Genomic DNA, 15,621 nt, shown 5'->3' on the forward strand with positions numbered 1-15,621 from the left:
TTGAAATTAGTGAAACCACCAATCTTGCGACTTTAACCTGCGAATGCTACACATATATCTTGCGAAACTTTCTTGAAAACATCCAAACGGCTTTTTGTCATTCTCAGCCTTAACCCTAGATGGCTGGCTAGATCACACCTTATCCTGATCACAAGTTCCCCCCCCCCCCTCTCCCCCGGACAGAACTCGAAAGTCTGCCACTATGTTATTGTGGCTTCATGCTTACTACTGTTTCAAAGTATGGGACTTGAATGGTCCAAAACCACTATCTGTTCTCTGCAAAAACCCACTTTTCTTTTCTCCTTTTCCTATCCAACAGTCACGATAATAACGAACATATTCCATGAGCCAATCTGTACACAGAAGTCCTGGACCATTCGTCCAAAGGCTCTTATTTTTATTCTTTTTTTTTCCCCCTTTGGGGCAAGGGCCTTCGATTAGACTTACATGCATATGAACCCTAGATCTCAATCTTTAAAGTTCTTATAATAATTACCACTCACTTAAACATGCATCGTATATGCCTGCTCGACTTGTCTTCTTCTTTAGTTCTTATAATAAAGAACATATTCCATAAATCTCTATAACTAATAAGTATGCATGCATGCTCTTCACAAGCTTTTTATATAGGTAAGTTCATGTCCTTGTAGATATAAGTGGGCATTTTGATGTTCAATCCCAGTGCCTACTTTTGACAAAAGAAAGGTGGAAAAAGAGCAACCCATTTGATAAGTTCTTGATAAGCTTTTTGTACTATGATGGTCCCATTGTTACTTAAAATCAGATAGTGTGCTTCTTCGATCCATCTCCGATCAAATTCAGCTTATATAAATGTACTCCTCCAGTCCTCCAATCCTAAATATAAGACCCATAAAATGGATGTTATATTTAGGACCGGAGGAGTATATGGTAATCACAGCTAATTTACAAAATTGAAAGAAAAAGGGGTAATTTTACTGGAGCAAGGTGCATTATATTTTCTAAATATGGCAAAAATCCTCTTTAAATCTTTCTGGGACTTGAGGTTTTTAACAGCTTTAATCGCTATTTTCCTAATCAAGAAGTTTACATAATAATTCTCTTAAAAATTCAGCAAAATTTGAATGATTAATTTTTCTGGGCCATAGTTGCCCAATGTTATTGAAAAACGTATGACAAAGGGCCCAATCGTTAATGGGCTTTCAAAAAGTTTAAGATTCATTTATTGGGCCTGCAATGGGCCCAAACTGATTTGATATATGCATTTCCCGCTCATATTCAAAAAACCAAACGACGCTCTGAATCTTCAGATCCTACCGCTCCAACCACTTCGTAGAGCTCAGAGAGATGGGAGACACCGACGAAGAGAAGAAGCATCTGACACAGAAACTTGCTAAAATATTCGATGAGGCTCGGACCTCGTACGCCACTCACAATCGAAAGCTCAAGGAGCTCTCCGTTCTCCGTTCGAAATCGCATTCCCTTCCCCACTTCTTTTCTGCATTCTCCGCAGCCCTAATCCCTCTTTTCGATTTCCAGAAGCGTCTTGCTTCCGCTGAACGAGTAGTTCGATTTGTCTCTGTTTTCGCCAGTGTCCGTGACAACGGGAATGATTCCACTTACGATGAATTCTTGGACCATTTTCTCAAGTTTCTATTGGTTGCAGCCGTAGCAGCCAACAAGACTGCGAGGTTTCGAGCATGTCAGATAGTTTCTGAGGTATGGATAGTAATGCTTATCTTCTGTGAGAAATTCAGAGTTCAACTTAGCTTTCCTGAATTTTATCGTGGAGATTTACACTGACACTGCATTTACGAATACTAATAATAATAGTGGTGTTCATTTTTAAAAGTGGTGTTCATTCATTATCCAGATACCTGGGGAAAATAGTCGTTATGAAAAACTTATCATGGGTAATTAATGGACTTATCCAACAGGTGCCTCCTGCTTGCTCTGGTATCTTTCTTTTGGTTTTGTTATATTAAATACACACCTTTGCAGGTCATATTGCGGTTGCCAGACGATGCAGAAGTGAGTGATGACCTATGGGATGAGGTGATAGAATGCATGAAGTTGCGGGTAAGGGACAAGATCCCTTTCGTCCGTACATTTGCAGTAAGGGCGCTTTCTCGCTTTGTGAATGACTCTGATAATCGAGATATCCTTGATTTGTTTCTCGAGGTGCTTCCATTGGAGCAGAATGCGGTGAGTATCCTGCGGTTTTTTTCTCTCTCTGTAAACTGGTGCTGGTGATAATTAATGGTGTATTCCACTATTCCCCCATAAATGTACGAAACCTTTTTTTTTTTTTTTTGTTGCCAACGAAATGCACGAAACATTGTTCTACTATAATTTATGTTGTAAACCGCGCAGGATGTTCGTAAAATGATTGTGTTATCTTTACCTCCTTCTAGTGCAACCTCTCAAGTGATCATTGACTGTACCCTGGATGTGAGTGAGTCTGTACGCAAGGCAGCATACTGTGTTCTTGCTAATAAATTTCCTCTTCAAAGCCTAAGGTAAGCGTGGCGCAGTAAAGTAAAAATAATCCCCTCTCCTTCCTCCCTGTACCTCTCTTCTGTTTACCCCTCGCAAAACTTTTTATCTGCTTTTAACAATTCGAGATTATAAATAATGAACATTATCAGCATGATTTCATTTCGGTTCTTTCATTTTGTATATCCTGTACTTTATGTCACTAGAGTGGATGTTTTATTGTCGCAATTGCAATCTGTCCTCTTCTTCTTTTTTTTAACATTTTGTTGATTTTTTTCTCTGCAGCATCAAACTGAGGACATTAATTCTTCGGAGAGGACTGGCTGACCGTTCTAGTGTTGTCTCAAAGGAATGTTTCAAACTAATGAAAGATGAATGGCTTTCGAAGTGCTGCAATGGTGATCCTTTTGAACTTCTCAAATATCTTGATGTTGAGACCTATGAATCTGTTAGCGAGTCGGTTATTGAGGCGCTTCTAAAAGCTGGTTTCCTAAAATTGGAAAGTGGTTCCAGCATTCAGCAGTATATATCCTCAAACAATGTCAATACACAAGGTTAGCCATGCTTCTTGATATTCTTATACATGTTTCGCCAATTGTTCTTGCTACCTGGTTCGATTATTTAAAACATGTTTGTTGTTTGGGAAGACGTGCTGATTATGGTGGTGAACACATATACGTAAGATAATACGATTTGAAATGAAATTATCTCTGATGTTTGAGATTAATGCTTTGTCACGAAATCAACAAAAAATGGTAGACAGGCCTCTGTTGATTTAGTTTCCCTAATACTAGTGTAGAGCCTGCCTGTGATATATTTAACTGCTAAGCTTAACAGAACAATACTGAAATCCTGTTTAGCTGTTGTACGGTGTCTTCATTGCTTCTCTATCTTCTGCAGGGAGCGGAGTCCATTGCCCGCCAAATATTAAGCTGATGGAAGCAGAGGTGGCACTTTACTGGAGAATTGTATGCAAGCATTTGCAGTCAGAAGCACATGTGAGTGGTATATCTGTATCCCTTATTTCTTTACCTTTAGTTCTTTATAAGCTCAAAGAAAGAAGTGGAGGCATAGTCTGACATCATTTTATTTTGATAAATAACCATAAAGTTCTTACCGCTCAACTTAACACGATTGGCTTGGTAAAGGATTTTTTGCACGTCATAATTTTGTTTGAGAATTCACTGAGAGAGGTGTTAATCTCTGTGCTAAAGTCTAGTCCCTTCTGCAAATTGTTGTTTCACCTGAGTATGTAGCGACCCTTCTTTCTTTTCTTGTGCATTTTACACATTTCAGTCTGACATCTATAGGACTCTTAGCATTTCATATATTACTAGCATTTTTATCCAAGTGTAGTAGGTATATCTAGAGCAATAAAGTCAGATTGTTTTGGTCGATAAAAATTTTGGCGGGTTCATTTGCTCTCTCTTGTTTTTGACTTGTACTAGTTACTGAACTATATAGTCATTTTACTTGCAATACTAGAGCTGCAATTTTCTTTTCCTAGCTAGTAACGATTTAAACATGAACCATAATAGGCCAAAGGCTCTGAAGCTGCTTCTACAACGGGCACAGAAGCAGAGGTATATGCAGCAGAAGCATCAGATAAAAATGACCTTCTGGAAAAAATTCTTCCTGCAACAGTTAATGATTACATAGAGTTAGTCAGAGCTCACAGTGATGCTGGTAGGTATAGTTTACGTGGTTGAAGCACTAGTATGATGCATTCAACTCTTCGTTGCATGCTGAAATGATCTGAAATATGATATTCACAGGATCAAACCATCGCTTCGCTTGCAGACAGCTACTTTTGCTTGGTACAATGTTCGATTTTTCTGATGCTACAAATAGAAAGGTTGCTAGTGCATTTCTGCAGGAACTGATGCGCAAGCCTCTTGAACATGAGGATGATGATGAAGGGAATGTGATTGTTATAGGAGACGGGTTAAATTTTGGGGGAGACAATGATTGGGCCGAAGCCATAGCCAGTTTAGCAAAGAAAGTTCATGCTGCTCCTGGTGAATTTGAAGAAGTCGTTCTTGCAATCATAGAAGAGCTAGCTCAACCTTGCAGGGAGAGAACAGCAGATTGTGTGCAGTGGATACACAGTCTTTCGCTTACTGGCCTTTTGCTGAAAAATGTGACGTCATTCCGCTATGTTCAGGGCAAGGCTATTGAGCTATTGCAGTCTTTATTACTTCCAGGGGTAACCGAGTTTTCCTCATTTAGCTTCCTTCCTTTTATTTTTCCTTTTCCATTAATAAAACTTATGATCTTTGAAAAATTGGGACATTGGAGGGTTCCTTACTCATTTCAGCATTTCTTTTACTTGTGTTCTTACGGATGAAGGAAATCCATGAACCATAACAACAATATTAAATGTTGATCAGAAGCTTGGTGGATGGCACTGATAACTATCTTCTAATTTGAAAAATGCAGGCAAAACATGCTCACTTAGATGTGCAGAGGGTTGCCATCAGATGTCTTGGTCTTTTTGGTTTGCTGGAGCGGATGCCAAGTGAAGAACTTGTAAAGCAACTGAGGGTTTCGTACATTAAAGGACCACACCCAATTAGCATAGAGGCGTGCAAAGCATTATTCGATCTTGGGATGTGGCATGGTCCTCAAGAAGTTGACAGGGTGCTGATGCACGACAATGCAAGCCAAATCCAGTTTGACAAGAATATTTTCAGTCCTGTGAACTTTTCTGATTTAGAAGGCGATCTAAATGTTGGACTGCTTGATCTCTTATATGGTGGGTTTGAAAAAGATGACTGGGGCAATCTTTCGAATTGTAATGAAGATGAGTGCGTTCAAGCTGTTGTCGGAGAGGGGTTTGCGAAAATACTTCTCCTAAGTCAGCATTATCCAAGCATACCGGCTTCTTTGCATCCTGTGCTTTTATCGAAGCTCATTACCTTGTTTTTTAGCGATGAAACAGAATCACAGAGGTAGTTTGTGCGCCATTAACAATTTTTTCCTCCCACATTCTAATTTTGTTGTCTTGTAGTGGGAGCTAATTAACATTGACTCTTTCACTGTTGGACCAGGATGAAGCAGTGTCTTTCTGTCTTTTTTGAGCATTATCCATGTCTCTCGGCCAATCACAAGGCAAGCATTGCTGTTATCACGTCAAAATGTGTCTTTTGTTTGCAGTCGTTATTGTTTTTTTGCTTGGCCAATCCAAGGCCCTAATTGTTTCACCTGCATTCTGCATACAGAAGTGCACATCCAAAGCTTTCATTCCGGTCATGCGGAAAATGTGGCCAGGAATTGATGGCAACTCTGGAGGTTCTACTTTTATGGTGTCTCAGATGCGGAAACGTGCAGTTCAAGCTTCCCGATTTATGCTGCAGATGATACAGCTCCCTCTGTACACCGAAGAAACTCAACCAGAGTGTGAAAATAATACTACAGAAGTTCCTTTCGAGTGTGATGAAGAGGGGCTTGCAATACGCATAGCCATTGAGGTACCCTCAAGCGAATTCTAAGTTGGTTTGAGTTATGCCAAAGCTTTCTCTTCTTGGTTTTTCCCCCCCCTTGACTAACCGTGGTACTTCCCTGATTTCACTTTCACCTTTCTAGGACTTAGCTGGCAATTATTAGGCTATCATGTAACGTAGTCATTAATCCTTATGGTGAATATACATGAAAAAGATCCCTGCTTTGGCGCCCCCCCCCCCCCCCCCCCCCCAACCGAAAGAAAAAAAACAAGGAAAAGGATCGCTGCATCACATAATTGCCGAGAACTGCTTAGTTGTGTCATTCCCAATTGAATGTTTGTAATCATCTGCGTTTTCGTTCAAAAGTCAAGAACTACGTTGCACGATCCTACATCAATTAACGATGCTCTCCCTTTTTCATTTCTTCTTTTCCTTCTTACCCTCTACTTCCTTTGTTGAGGTGGCAAGCTTTCCCTCGAAGAAGACAGCTGCTGAGAAGTCATATGTGTCGGCATTAGCTAGAACGCTCGTCATGCTTCGCTTCCGGATATCGGAACAAGGGCCAATAAAGTTCATGAGGATGCTTTTAAGTCTTGTGGTTGAAAATGCATTGTCAGAGAAAGATCTCGTAAAAGAATTGAAGCGTATGGCGGAACGTCTCATGACACTAGATAAACAACCAGATGAAGAATTGTCGCAAGTCGAAGCTAATCTCATTTTGGGTAATACTCAAGTTTTCTCTTGCACCAACGCTTTAGTTTACCTTTATTGACTAATCCGATTTAAAACAGTGAATGCTGTTGGAAGTAGTGACTATGTCTTATTAGCATGCTGGTCCTGATCTTAATCTTGCACATCTAACAATTATATTCCTCATGAACCTTTTGATTTTCTTACAAAATGAAGCTAGGCTTCATACTGACCACTTAATTTAGTACGTAACATATTTGCTTCCGTGTTGGTAACGTGCTGATTCTCCCACTTAATTTATTGAAGGGAAATTGGAAGTTGAGTTCGATCTAGATCTTGCGGGGCCCATTGCAATGCCACAAACACCAGCCACGCGCCCAACAACCAGAACAACACGTTCCAGAAGAAAAGTGAGGATTGAGCAAGACTCTTCGGAGGATGAAGAAGAAGTCTCACCCGCATCTGCAGTTCCTATCACCGCCCATCACACGGCATACAGTCGGTCGCAGAGAGCAAGCAAAACTGCGGCGTTGACCAAGATGTGTGCCTCAGTAATAGAAGACCATGAAATTGAAGACCAAATGGCTGAACAGTCTAATGTGACATCTGAAGAAGATTCTGATGAATCCATTCACTAGACAAGGTATTTCCTGAGGGCAATTGCCCCGTCTTTTCCTTAACATATATAGATGTTTGTTGTAAGTTGTAACATAGCATGAGGTTTAGATTGCAGGTATTTTGTATTGTAGAGTGCATTAGTAATATTCTCAAGTTTGTACAAGTTTGCTTCAACAAGTTGTCTGCTTTACAACTTGTGGTTTAGTAAAATAGTGTTGCACTGGGTGGAAGTGAGATTGTAAATGCTATCATGAGGTGGTTCGCAATTTCTGCTATATTGCCCATCCCATTTCCATTTTTCACGATTAATGGCATGACTGATGAACGAAGAGCAAATTGTCAAAGACACTATTTCTAGAAGAGTGGTAGGGGAAAAAAGCAGTTGTTTCTAGAGGGGAAAAATGTAGATTTGGTGAGCACAACACCCACTCGCACTATACTGAGAAAAAAATTAGTCATCAAAATCAATGTTACATGTAGTGGTTATTATTGAATGAATGAATATTTAAGTGTAAAATCTAAGTGGAAGACTGGAAGGTTCAATTAAACTGAGTTTTTTAAGTACATCAATGATTTGAGTGCGATTCCTTACCTACATTTTATAAATTTTTTATCAATTGAATTAGTCCTGGGGGCGCAGAATTTGTTATTTGCAAGAAAAGTTTCTATTGGTTTAACTAAATCAATCAGCTTGATTAAAAAAAAATACTCATTAACCTAACAACTTAATTTGCAACAGAAGGAATGAAAAATTATCTTAAGTATGGGCGCTTTTTTTTCCGACGAGATTTTAAGTATTGGCCTGAATCCAATAACTATAACATAATTAACAAAAGCATTCTAATCAGTTTTTTTCCCCCTCATTAAGGCAGTGAAAAATGAAAGCAAACCAAATCCCTTGCTGTGAGGCCAAAACGTCGAGGATAATAATTATAGCATTAGTTGTTACAAGATGGACGGTTAATTTATACTACCGGTCCTTCATATAAAATCCTGTTTGACTTTTATTTTGATCCTAAATATAAGACCCCAATCCACTTTGTCTCTCATATTTATCTACTTTTTCCAAAATAGTAATTCTAATAATGATAATTCTAGATAATAAAATTGATTAGTAAGGATATTTTAGGAAAAATAATATTTATTCATTACAAATAACTAACTTAACTAAATTTTTTAATCTTCTCAAATTAGTCAACTGGCTCTTATAATTATGACCGGAAGTAGTATCTAAAATGGACGGTTAATAAAGGCAATAATGTGTTCTTATGTGGTCCAATCGTTGTCACCTTTTGTTGTGATTTTTGAGATTTGACGAAAAAGTCAAAAACTAAGAGCAAGCAAAAACAAAAGAAATGAGATGAATAAATAAAGACGCGATTTCAATAAAAGGAAACCGCCCAGAGCCACACCTACAATCATCAAAGCCTACGTCTTTGTTTGCGTCCACACTGAAAACTTAGGTTAACCTAATCTACCGCTAATTTTTGTCTCTCTCTGTCGTGCGTGCCTCCAAGTAAGCAAGTTCTAAAAATGGAGCCTCCATGGAACATATTTTTTGAGCTGCCTTTATTCTTCTTATTCCTTAATTTAATTTGACTCAGCTTATTTGCATAAATTAATTAAGTAATAAACCTGCTGCGTGTGTAAAAATTATAAAAAGATATGTTATTTATGAGACGTGAACTTGTTTTCAACTTTGTGCGGATATAAGAAAACTCATTTAATTTTAACTATGATTTGTCTATGCATGACCAATGATCGAACAGAAAAATAATTTTTGTATAAAACTTAAAATGTGCACCTTTTTTTTAAAAAAAATTATGATTTCCTGTAAAAATTTATCAATTTTATGTGTATTTCAATCTTAAGGATGACTTATGCTTTATATTTGTATGAAATTATATATATATATATTTTATGTAACGTTTGGTTTTAAGTGAGATTGAAGTGACATATCAAGTAACAATGTCGAGGGTAAAACATTCGGAAAAAAAAAATCAATGGATGGTTTAGAAATTAACCAACATTTTAAAATAACTTTTGCATTTTTTTCAATAACAATTAATTTACTTTGAAATATCTTTCTTTCACTATCATTATGATCATAATGACATATTAAACCATAGAAACTTTATGATAATTTAAAATATTATAGTATTAAACAGCAGCAACAATGTGATAAGTTAAAATATAAAACTGCGGAAAAAGTAGTAAATTTCGGCGAGGCTCCCACATTAAAGTCAATGATGAGCAATTGAACAGAACATCTAGGAAACTCAGCAGCAATAATTTTTTCCTAAAATTATGTCACAAATAAAGCATATAAAAATAAAGAGCACGTAAAATTCAAAGACAAACCAACGCTGGGCCGACATGGTTAGATTACAAATATTATTTTAGTCACTTCCAAGTTTTCCACCATTCATGTTTCAACACGAGTCACACATTTAGCAAAATAACAGAACTTAAAAAGAAATACTACCTAATTAATATAAGATATTGTGTAACTTTTATTTTGATTCTAAACATAAGATCTCAATTCACTTTATCTATCATATTTATGTATTTTTTTTAAAGTAATCTTTCTAACAATGGTAGTTCTGGTCAATATATTTTATTAGTAAGGATATTTTAGGAAAGATAACACCTATTTGTTACAAATAACTAACTTAACTTATTTCTTTAATCTCATCAAATTAGTCAACTAGTTCTTATAATTAGGACCGGAGGTAATACATGATTTCTGGTGGAAAAAAAAGGTATATGATCTGATAAATTTTTATATATAGAAAGTATTAGTACTTTATAAATTTTTGATATAGTATTTTGATTTGAATTTTTCTCACTAATAAAATTTTTAAAGGACTCTTGTCCAAAATTTCAAAATATAATTTAAGCATTTTAATTTTATAACATAAAAAAATAAATTCCAAATATGACAACCTCATAAAGCAACATGCACGCTTCACCAATAATATGATAGAGTTGAAAATGAAGTCTTTTTTTTTTTTTTTTGCCACCCAAAATTATTTTTTTATAAATATTTCTAGAAAGGTGGGCTCTTTGGTGGGTGACCATACACACATTTTTTTAGTTAACCTATTAAAATGTACTACAAAATGGACGGGACATGAATCTAATGTGTTGTGCTTATTAAATTCAGAATTGAATTTGGTTAGCTTGCGTTGCAAAGTTGAAGACTTGTAGATTCATGCTTGATATTAATTTAATTATTAAAAGTTACATCACGATTAATTGCTATAACATTTAATTCATTCCTCAACACCCCTTTTAAAGATTGATGACATTGCACGATTTTGAAGGTTTTAATTTTTAACTAAATGATACTTTTTCAGTCCTAAATATAAGATTGTTTTAACTAAAAAAGATATTATATTTAGGATTTGAGGGAGTACTAATAAATAAAAAAGAATTGTTGAAGTGATACAATAAAATGCTACCTCCTAAATTATTTGGCCAATAAAAAAGAAAATACCACCGAATTAATAGTTATAATTTTATTCTAATATTAAGGCCAATGCCTACGCAGTTTATTAGGTATTTTTATTTAGAAGCCTCAAAATCATCGTAATATAATGTCATTCATCCAATTTAATCGCTTTTTTTTTTTTAAAAAAATTATAGATAAGATGTTTATTGCTATTTTTTGACCTGATTCCTTCGCATTTTTTGACAGATAAGGTTTCACATCAAATGAATACTCCGGAATATTTTGCTATAAAAACATAAGGTTTTTTAAAATTACTCCGTTTTTTAATTATATGAAAGCTCCATAGAAGAACAAAGAATTAAAAGGACAAGGAACATGAATTGAACTTAGGCCTCCATGAATCTTATAAAAGTCACTGCTCATCGGATTAAAAGAAGCAAATACAGTGTGCCATAACCACTTGTTGTCCAAAAGTTTGACTTTCAATATCTTCGAACTTTTATTTCTTGTATAAAATAATAAATTAATAAGGAAAAACTCTGATAATTCCAAGAGGTACAATGCACTGAAGAGTGAAAGAGTGAAAGTAACCTTTAAGATAAGCCTTGCTATTTTTAGCCCCTCTTTCGGATAAGCTTGGTAAATTAGTCTTTGAAAGAAGCTTTACAGTTTTTCCCTCTTTTTGCCCAACAACTTCTAAGTTTTTTGAAAAAATTATAAATAAAGAGCTCCCAATATGTAAAATTACAATTTGGGATTCTAAATTTAGAAAATAGTAAATAAGGATCAGATCCTGCCTTTGTAAATATGAAGTGTAGGTGAAATGTTTAAAATATCGCTTAGCCAAATTGTGATTTAGTCTACTGAAATTATCATTCGTTAAAGTGAACTTGTCATTTTTCATAGTCAACTCGTCATTTGGCATACCCTCAGCCAACTTGTGATTTGGTCTACTGAAGTTGTCTTTCGATAAAATGAACTTGTTATTTTCCATAGTCAACTTATCATTTGGTTGAAGGGCATTTCAGACATTTTAGCACAATTTCATATTTGCAAAAGTGGGACCGAGTTCTTATTTACTATTTTTCAAATTGAGAGTTCCAAATCGCAAGTTTACATATTAAGAGGTCTTTGTTTGCAATTTTTCCTAGTTTTTTTTTAATCTTTAAATTTTTTTTTTAATTCCGCAGAAAGGGAAAAAAATGCTCGACTTTGCGGCACCACCCCAAATAGGCTAGAGATCGATAGAGACAGCCACATACGGACTCACGTGACACGTCATTCACACGTGTCTACCTCGAAGCTGACGTCGCCCCCACTCCAGCCCTTTAAATATGCTTCTTTTCTTTCTCCCTTTCTTCAATCCCAATTCCCTCGCTTGTTCACCATCATCGTGATTTTCTTCGCCAATCATCCCCACGCAACACACTAAAAACACTTGGCTTTCTCTGCTTCTGTAATTTCAGTCCCCTTGTGTTTCTCGTTTCTTTGCAAGTTCTCTTCACAGATCCCTCAAGAATGGTGACTTTGGTTTCCCAAGAAAATGCTGTTGCATTAGTCTCTCGCACCGGCCGGCAATTGCAGCGTTACAGAAAAGGCCGTCGTCAAGTCGTCGGGTTCGTCTCTTTCTCTCATTCACACGATCTCTCGACACAATCTAAGGTTCCCATTACAGTTTCAAGCTTTACTCCGGGGGCGGGGGGGGGGAGGATGGTCTTTTTCTGTGAAAAAACAAGATCTTTTTTAGTTTCTTTAGTTCCTGTTGTTATCTGGGAAACCTGGGTTCTCTTACCATTTTGTTAGAACACATAAGAAACTGAAGGAAGAAGGGTAATGGTTATGAAGTTTCTAACCGATGTACTTACGACATAATGATGCAGGTGTATACCGTACAGATATAAATTCGGGGAAGAAGCTTGTTTGAAGGAGTCAGAAGAGTTAGAATTAGAAGTTCTGGTTATCAGTTCACAGAAAGGCAATGGAATGCTATTTCCAAAGGTAAGGGAAATATGAGTCAATAAAGCACACCCAAAGAGGCACAGCACAATAATAGAATCTATATGAATTATTATTTATTAAAAATACCCTTTGGTTGACCCAAAACAGGGAGGCTGGGAACTCGACGAATCCAAAAAGGAGGCAGCTTTGCGAGAGACCATAGAAGAAGCTGGTGTGCGAGGCATTGTTGGGGTAACACCATTTGCTCTAAATGCTTACCTTCACGTATTAATATAATATCCATTAAGGTCCCTATTTCAGCAAATTGAAATGCTGTGTTTTGTATTGTCATGTTCTGTTTGGAGCAGGGTAAATTGGGGAAATGGAGTTTCAAGAGCAAAACTCATGACTCATTCTATGAAGGCTACATGTTTCCTCTTCTGGTTCAAGAACAACTAGAGTTCTGGCCAGAGCAAAACGTCCGTGAAAGAATATGGGTATGAACTGGGAACTTGATTTCAATTGGGATTATCCTAATTAAACTGTTTTCTGAACTGTGAATGAGACAACTTTGATTGAATTTGTTACGGTTTGTGTAGATGAGCGTGGCAGAGGCAAGACAAGTTTGTAGGCATTGGTGGATGAAAGATGCATTAGACAGACTCGTCGATCGTCTCAAAGCTGTGTCACAATTCAAATATGAGTTGTAAATAAGTGAGTTTCGTGGAGGGGATGGATAGAGCTGCTTTTTTTTTTTTGGCTTTGCCTGGAAGGAAATCAGCTGCGGAATTAGTAGGGAAGGGAATTGTCAATTCCATTTGTATAAACAATTTTACGTTCAATGTACCTGTTCCCCAAGTTACTGTTAGTTTTCAAGTTTGGTACCTTCAGCTCGAGAATGTGCTGTGGGTGGGGAAAAAAGAACCCGCAACTTGTTGACGGCGCTGTAATTGACCCAGTAAGTGCATGGAAGTGGTTGGACTTCAGAAACCTGGTCAGCTCATCGGCCTTGTTATGCCTCGCTAAGCTTCTCTTGTAACTTGATTTGCCTCTTTTGGTTCTGCGTGCAACTACGAGTCCACTCAAGGATGTTTTCTAACTTTTGGATAAGCTTCTTCACTGTAATTGACCCAGTAAGTGCATGGAAGTGGTTGGACTTTAGAAACCTGTTCAACCCATTGGCGTCGTTATGCCTCGCTAAACTTCTCTTGATTTGCCACTTTTGGTTCTGCGTGCAACTACAAGTCCACTCAAAAATGTTTTCTACCTTGTCTGTTTTCTTATTGGTATCCCCTCTCAGGAGAAAAGAGAAAATGCTCTCAGCTCCTCAAATAAACAATATATTCAAAACAGATGTCATGACATAATAAATGGATCATTAACTATTAAGATAACTATTTATTTATGGGAGAATTGCAATAAGATTTTAAAGAAGGGACGTTCATTAAAAAGTATTATAGCAATTAAATAGCTTGTAATGACAAGTTTCAGAGCAAGAATTGACAACATATTTCAACCACTCACTTGTTATTGGGATTTTTTTTAATAATTATTTTTTTTTATCTCACAGTAATTCTCTTTTTATTTACTGGTCTCTTTGAAGGAGGCTCGCCCAGAAACTAAAGGCCCAACACTATTGTCAAGTATTATGGGCAATTGTGTTTGCGTAAGGCCTTAAGTTAAGCCACAAGCCACAATTTGACCCTTTCAGCCTCACAGGTCACATTGCACAATTTGCTTTTGCTTGCTATCTAACTATTGCGTCTAGTCTACCCTATATATCTTTCGGACTTCCCACAATTATGGACTATAATGTGTAAACGATGTTCTCTGTTTTTCCTCAATATGGAATTTTAATTTTAAAATGTACAGGTCATATGGAAGGCTTCTTGTTCACTATTGCATGGTTTTCTAAAACTGAGCAGTTTTTGGTCTTTAAATATCGCTGTGCAATGCACATTGCAGGTATGATGATTTTTCACATTTGTGAATAAACCTCCTCTGACGTTTTAGGGTCAAACTTTTTGAAATTATAACACAAATTTAGTGCGTGGCATTGACATTGCCCGAACATAAAAGGCCAGCATATAGCCCAACATGCATGTTACAAGGACAAGGCATCATAAATTCATTAAGACAAACCTGAAAGTAACACTTTCCCCTTCTGTCTCTCACTGCTTTTTTGACAGAGAGTCACTCTTCTTCAGTTCTTCCTCTCCACTTCCCGCATGTGGCTAAGTATCCATATGCAGTAGACCAACAGAGAACAAATTACGAGAGAAAATGAAACATCAAAATTGACCACAAATCTGGTCTTGATCTCTTGTGAGAGCAAAATCTCTGCGCATTAAATCTCAACTGTCTTCTGCTTCAACATGTCTGCCCCTTTCCTATACCCATCACATCTCCTTGAGCCTACTCTTAAGTCTTCAACATGATACTTAATTTCACGCTTTGAGTTCAGAAACAGTACCAAGTAAAGTTCTTTCTTGTGTGTTTTTATCTATGATTTGGATATTCAGAACCTCACTGGATCACACACACATATATATGATGATCCTTTGAGTTACCTATGTAATTTTCAAACTGCAACATTGATAGAAATGGAAGAAAACAGTAAAATTCCGCAGTAAAATCGTTTATGACTTAAAAAAACTTCAACTGTAAGCATTCCCGTGACCATATACTTCAGTTCCAACACTAATAATTCTGGTTCCCCCACTTTTCTTGCTGTTCAAGTTCACATCCTTATATAACTTGGAAATCAAACCAGCTTGAAGAGTGAATCAGTTGAATTATGTTGTCTGTGATATTGAACCAATATGTCTGTACATTTACACAATAAGGCCATATAAATGATGATGCAAGGTTGGTTCAGGAGCGGAAAATTTTAGGGGTTCTCAAAGGTGAGGGTGACGAGGAAGGTAGGCGTAGTGCGTTATCACAGTTGTCTTGTTCTGTCTTCATTCAAAAAGTGTTTTCTCTCCTGAATCAGCAAAGTGA

General features: G+C 36.7%; 2 protein-coding genes across 2 annotated transcripts; both read left to right on the plus strand.

The window, feature by feature from the left end:
- Positions 1 to 1,180: 1,180 nt before the first annotated feature.
- LOC114740722 (condensin complex subunit 3-like) lies at positions 1,181 to 7,603 on the plus strand. The gene is made up of 12 exons (XM_028928931.1): positions 1,181 to 1,698; positions 1,981 to 2,184; positions 2,353 to 2,498; positions 2,761 to 3,029; positions 3,376 to 3,473; positions 4,014 to 4,161; positions 4,251 to 4,681; positions 4,915 to 5,426; positions 5,526 to 5,586; positions 5,697 to 5,945; positions 6,379 to 6,640; positions 6,915 to 7,603. Exons 1-12 carry the CDS (start codon positions 1,327 to 1,329, stop codon positions 7,244 to 7,246), a joined length of 3,084 nt encoding a protein of 1,027 aa, XP_028784764.1. The 5' UTR covers positions 1,181 to 1,326; the 3' UTR covers positions 7,247 to 7,603.
- On the plus strand, positions 4,053 to 13,612 carry LOC114740723 (nudix hydrolase 18, mitochondrial-like). The gene is made up of 7 exons (XM_028928932.1): positions 4,053 to 4,058; positions 4,327 to 4,330; positions 12,150 to 12,296; positions 12,561 to 12,678; positions 12,787 to 12,870; positions 12,987 to 13,115; positions 13,218 to 13,612. Exons 3-7 carry the CDS (start codon positions 12,199 to 12,201, stop codon positions 13,326 to 13,328), a joined length of 540 nt encoding a protein of 179 aa, XP_028784765.1. The 5' UTR covers positions 4,053 to 4,058; positions 4,327 to 4,330; positions 12,150 to 12,198; the 3' UTR covers positions 13,329 to 13,612.
- Positions 13,613 to 15,621: the final 2,009 nt, after the last annotated feature.

This window comes from Neltuma alba, unplaced genomic scaffold, assembly GCF_004799145.2.
Source record: "Neltuma alba isolate B1F8T4 unplaced genomic scaffold, ASM479914v2 tig00003186_pilon, whole genome shotgun sequence".
NCBI lineage: Eukaryota > Viridiplantae > Streptophyta > Magnoliopsida > Fabales > Fabaceae > Neltuma > Neltuma alba.

Excerpts from the sequence above, each read along its gene's own strand:
- LOC114740722 (XM_028928931.1), top strand. The coding sequence starts at position 1,327 with ATGGGAGACACCGACGAAGAGAAGAAGCATCTGACACAGAAACTTGCT. Across the intron at positions 4,682-4,914 it reads AGTCTTTATTACTTCCAGGG|GCAAAACATGCTCACTTAGA; the intron begins GTAACCGAGTTT and ends TGAAAAATGCAG. Across the intron at positions 5,946-6,378 it reads CAATACGCATAGCCATTGAG|GTGGCAAGCTTTCCCTCGAA; the intron begins GTACCCTCAAGC and ends TCCTTTGTTGAG.
- LOC114740723 (XM_028928932.1), top strand. The coding sequence starts at position 12,199 with ATGGTGACTTTGGTTTCCCAAGAAAATGCTGTTGCATTAGTCTCTCGC. Across the intron at positions 12,297-12,560 it reads GGCCGTCGTCAAGTCGTCGG|GTGTATACCGTACAGATATA; the intron begins GTTCGTCTCTTT and ends ATAATGATGCAG. Across the intron at positions 13,116-13,217 it reads ACGTCCGTGAAAGAATATGG|ATGAGCGTGGCAGAGGCAAG; the intron begins GTATGAACTGGG and ends CGGTTTGTGTAG.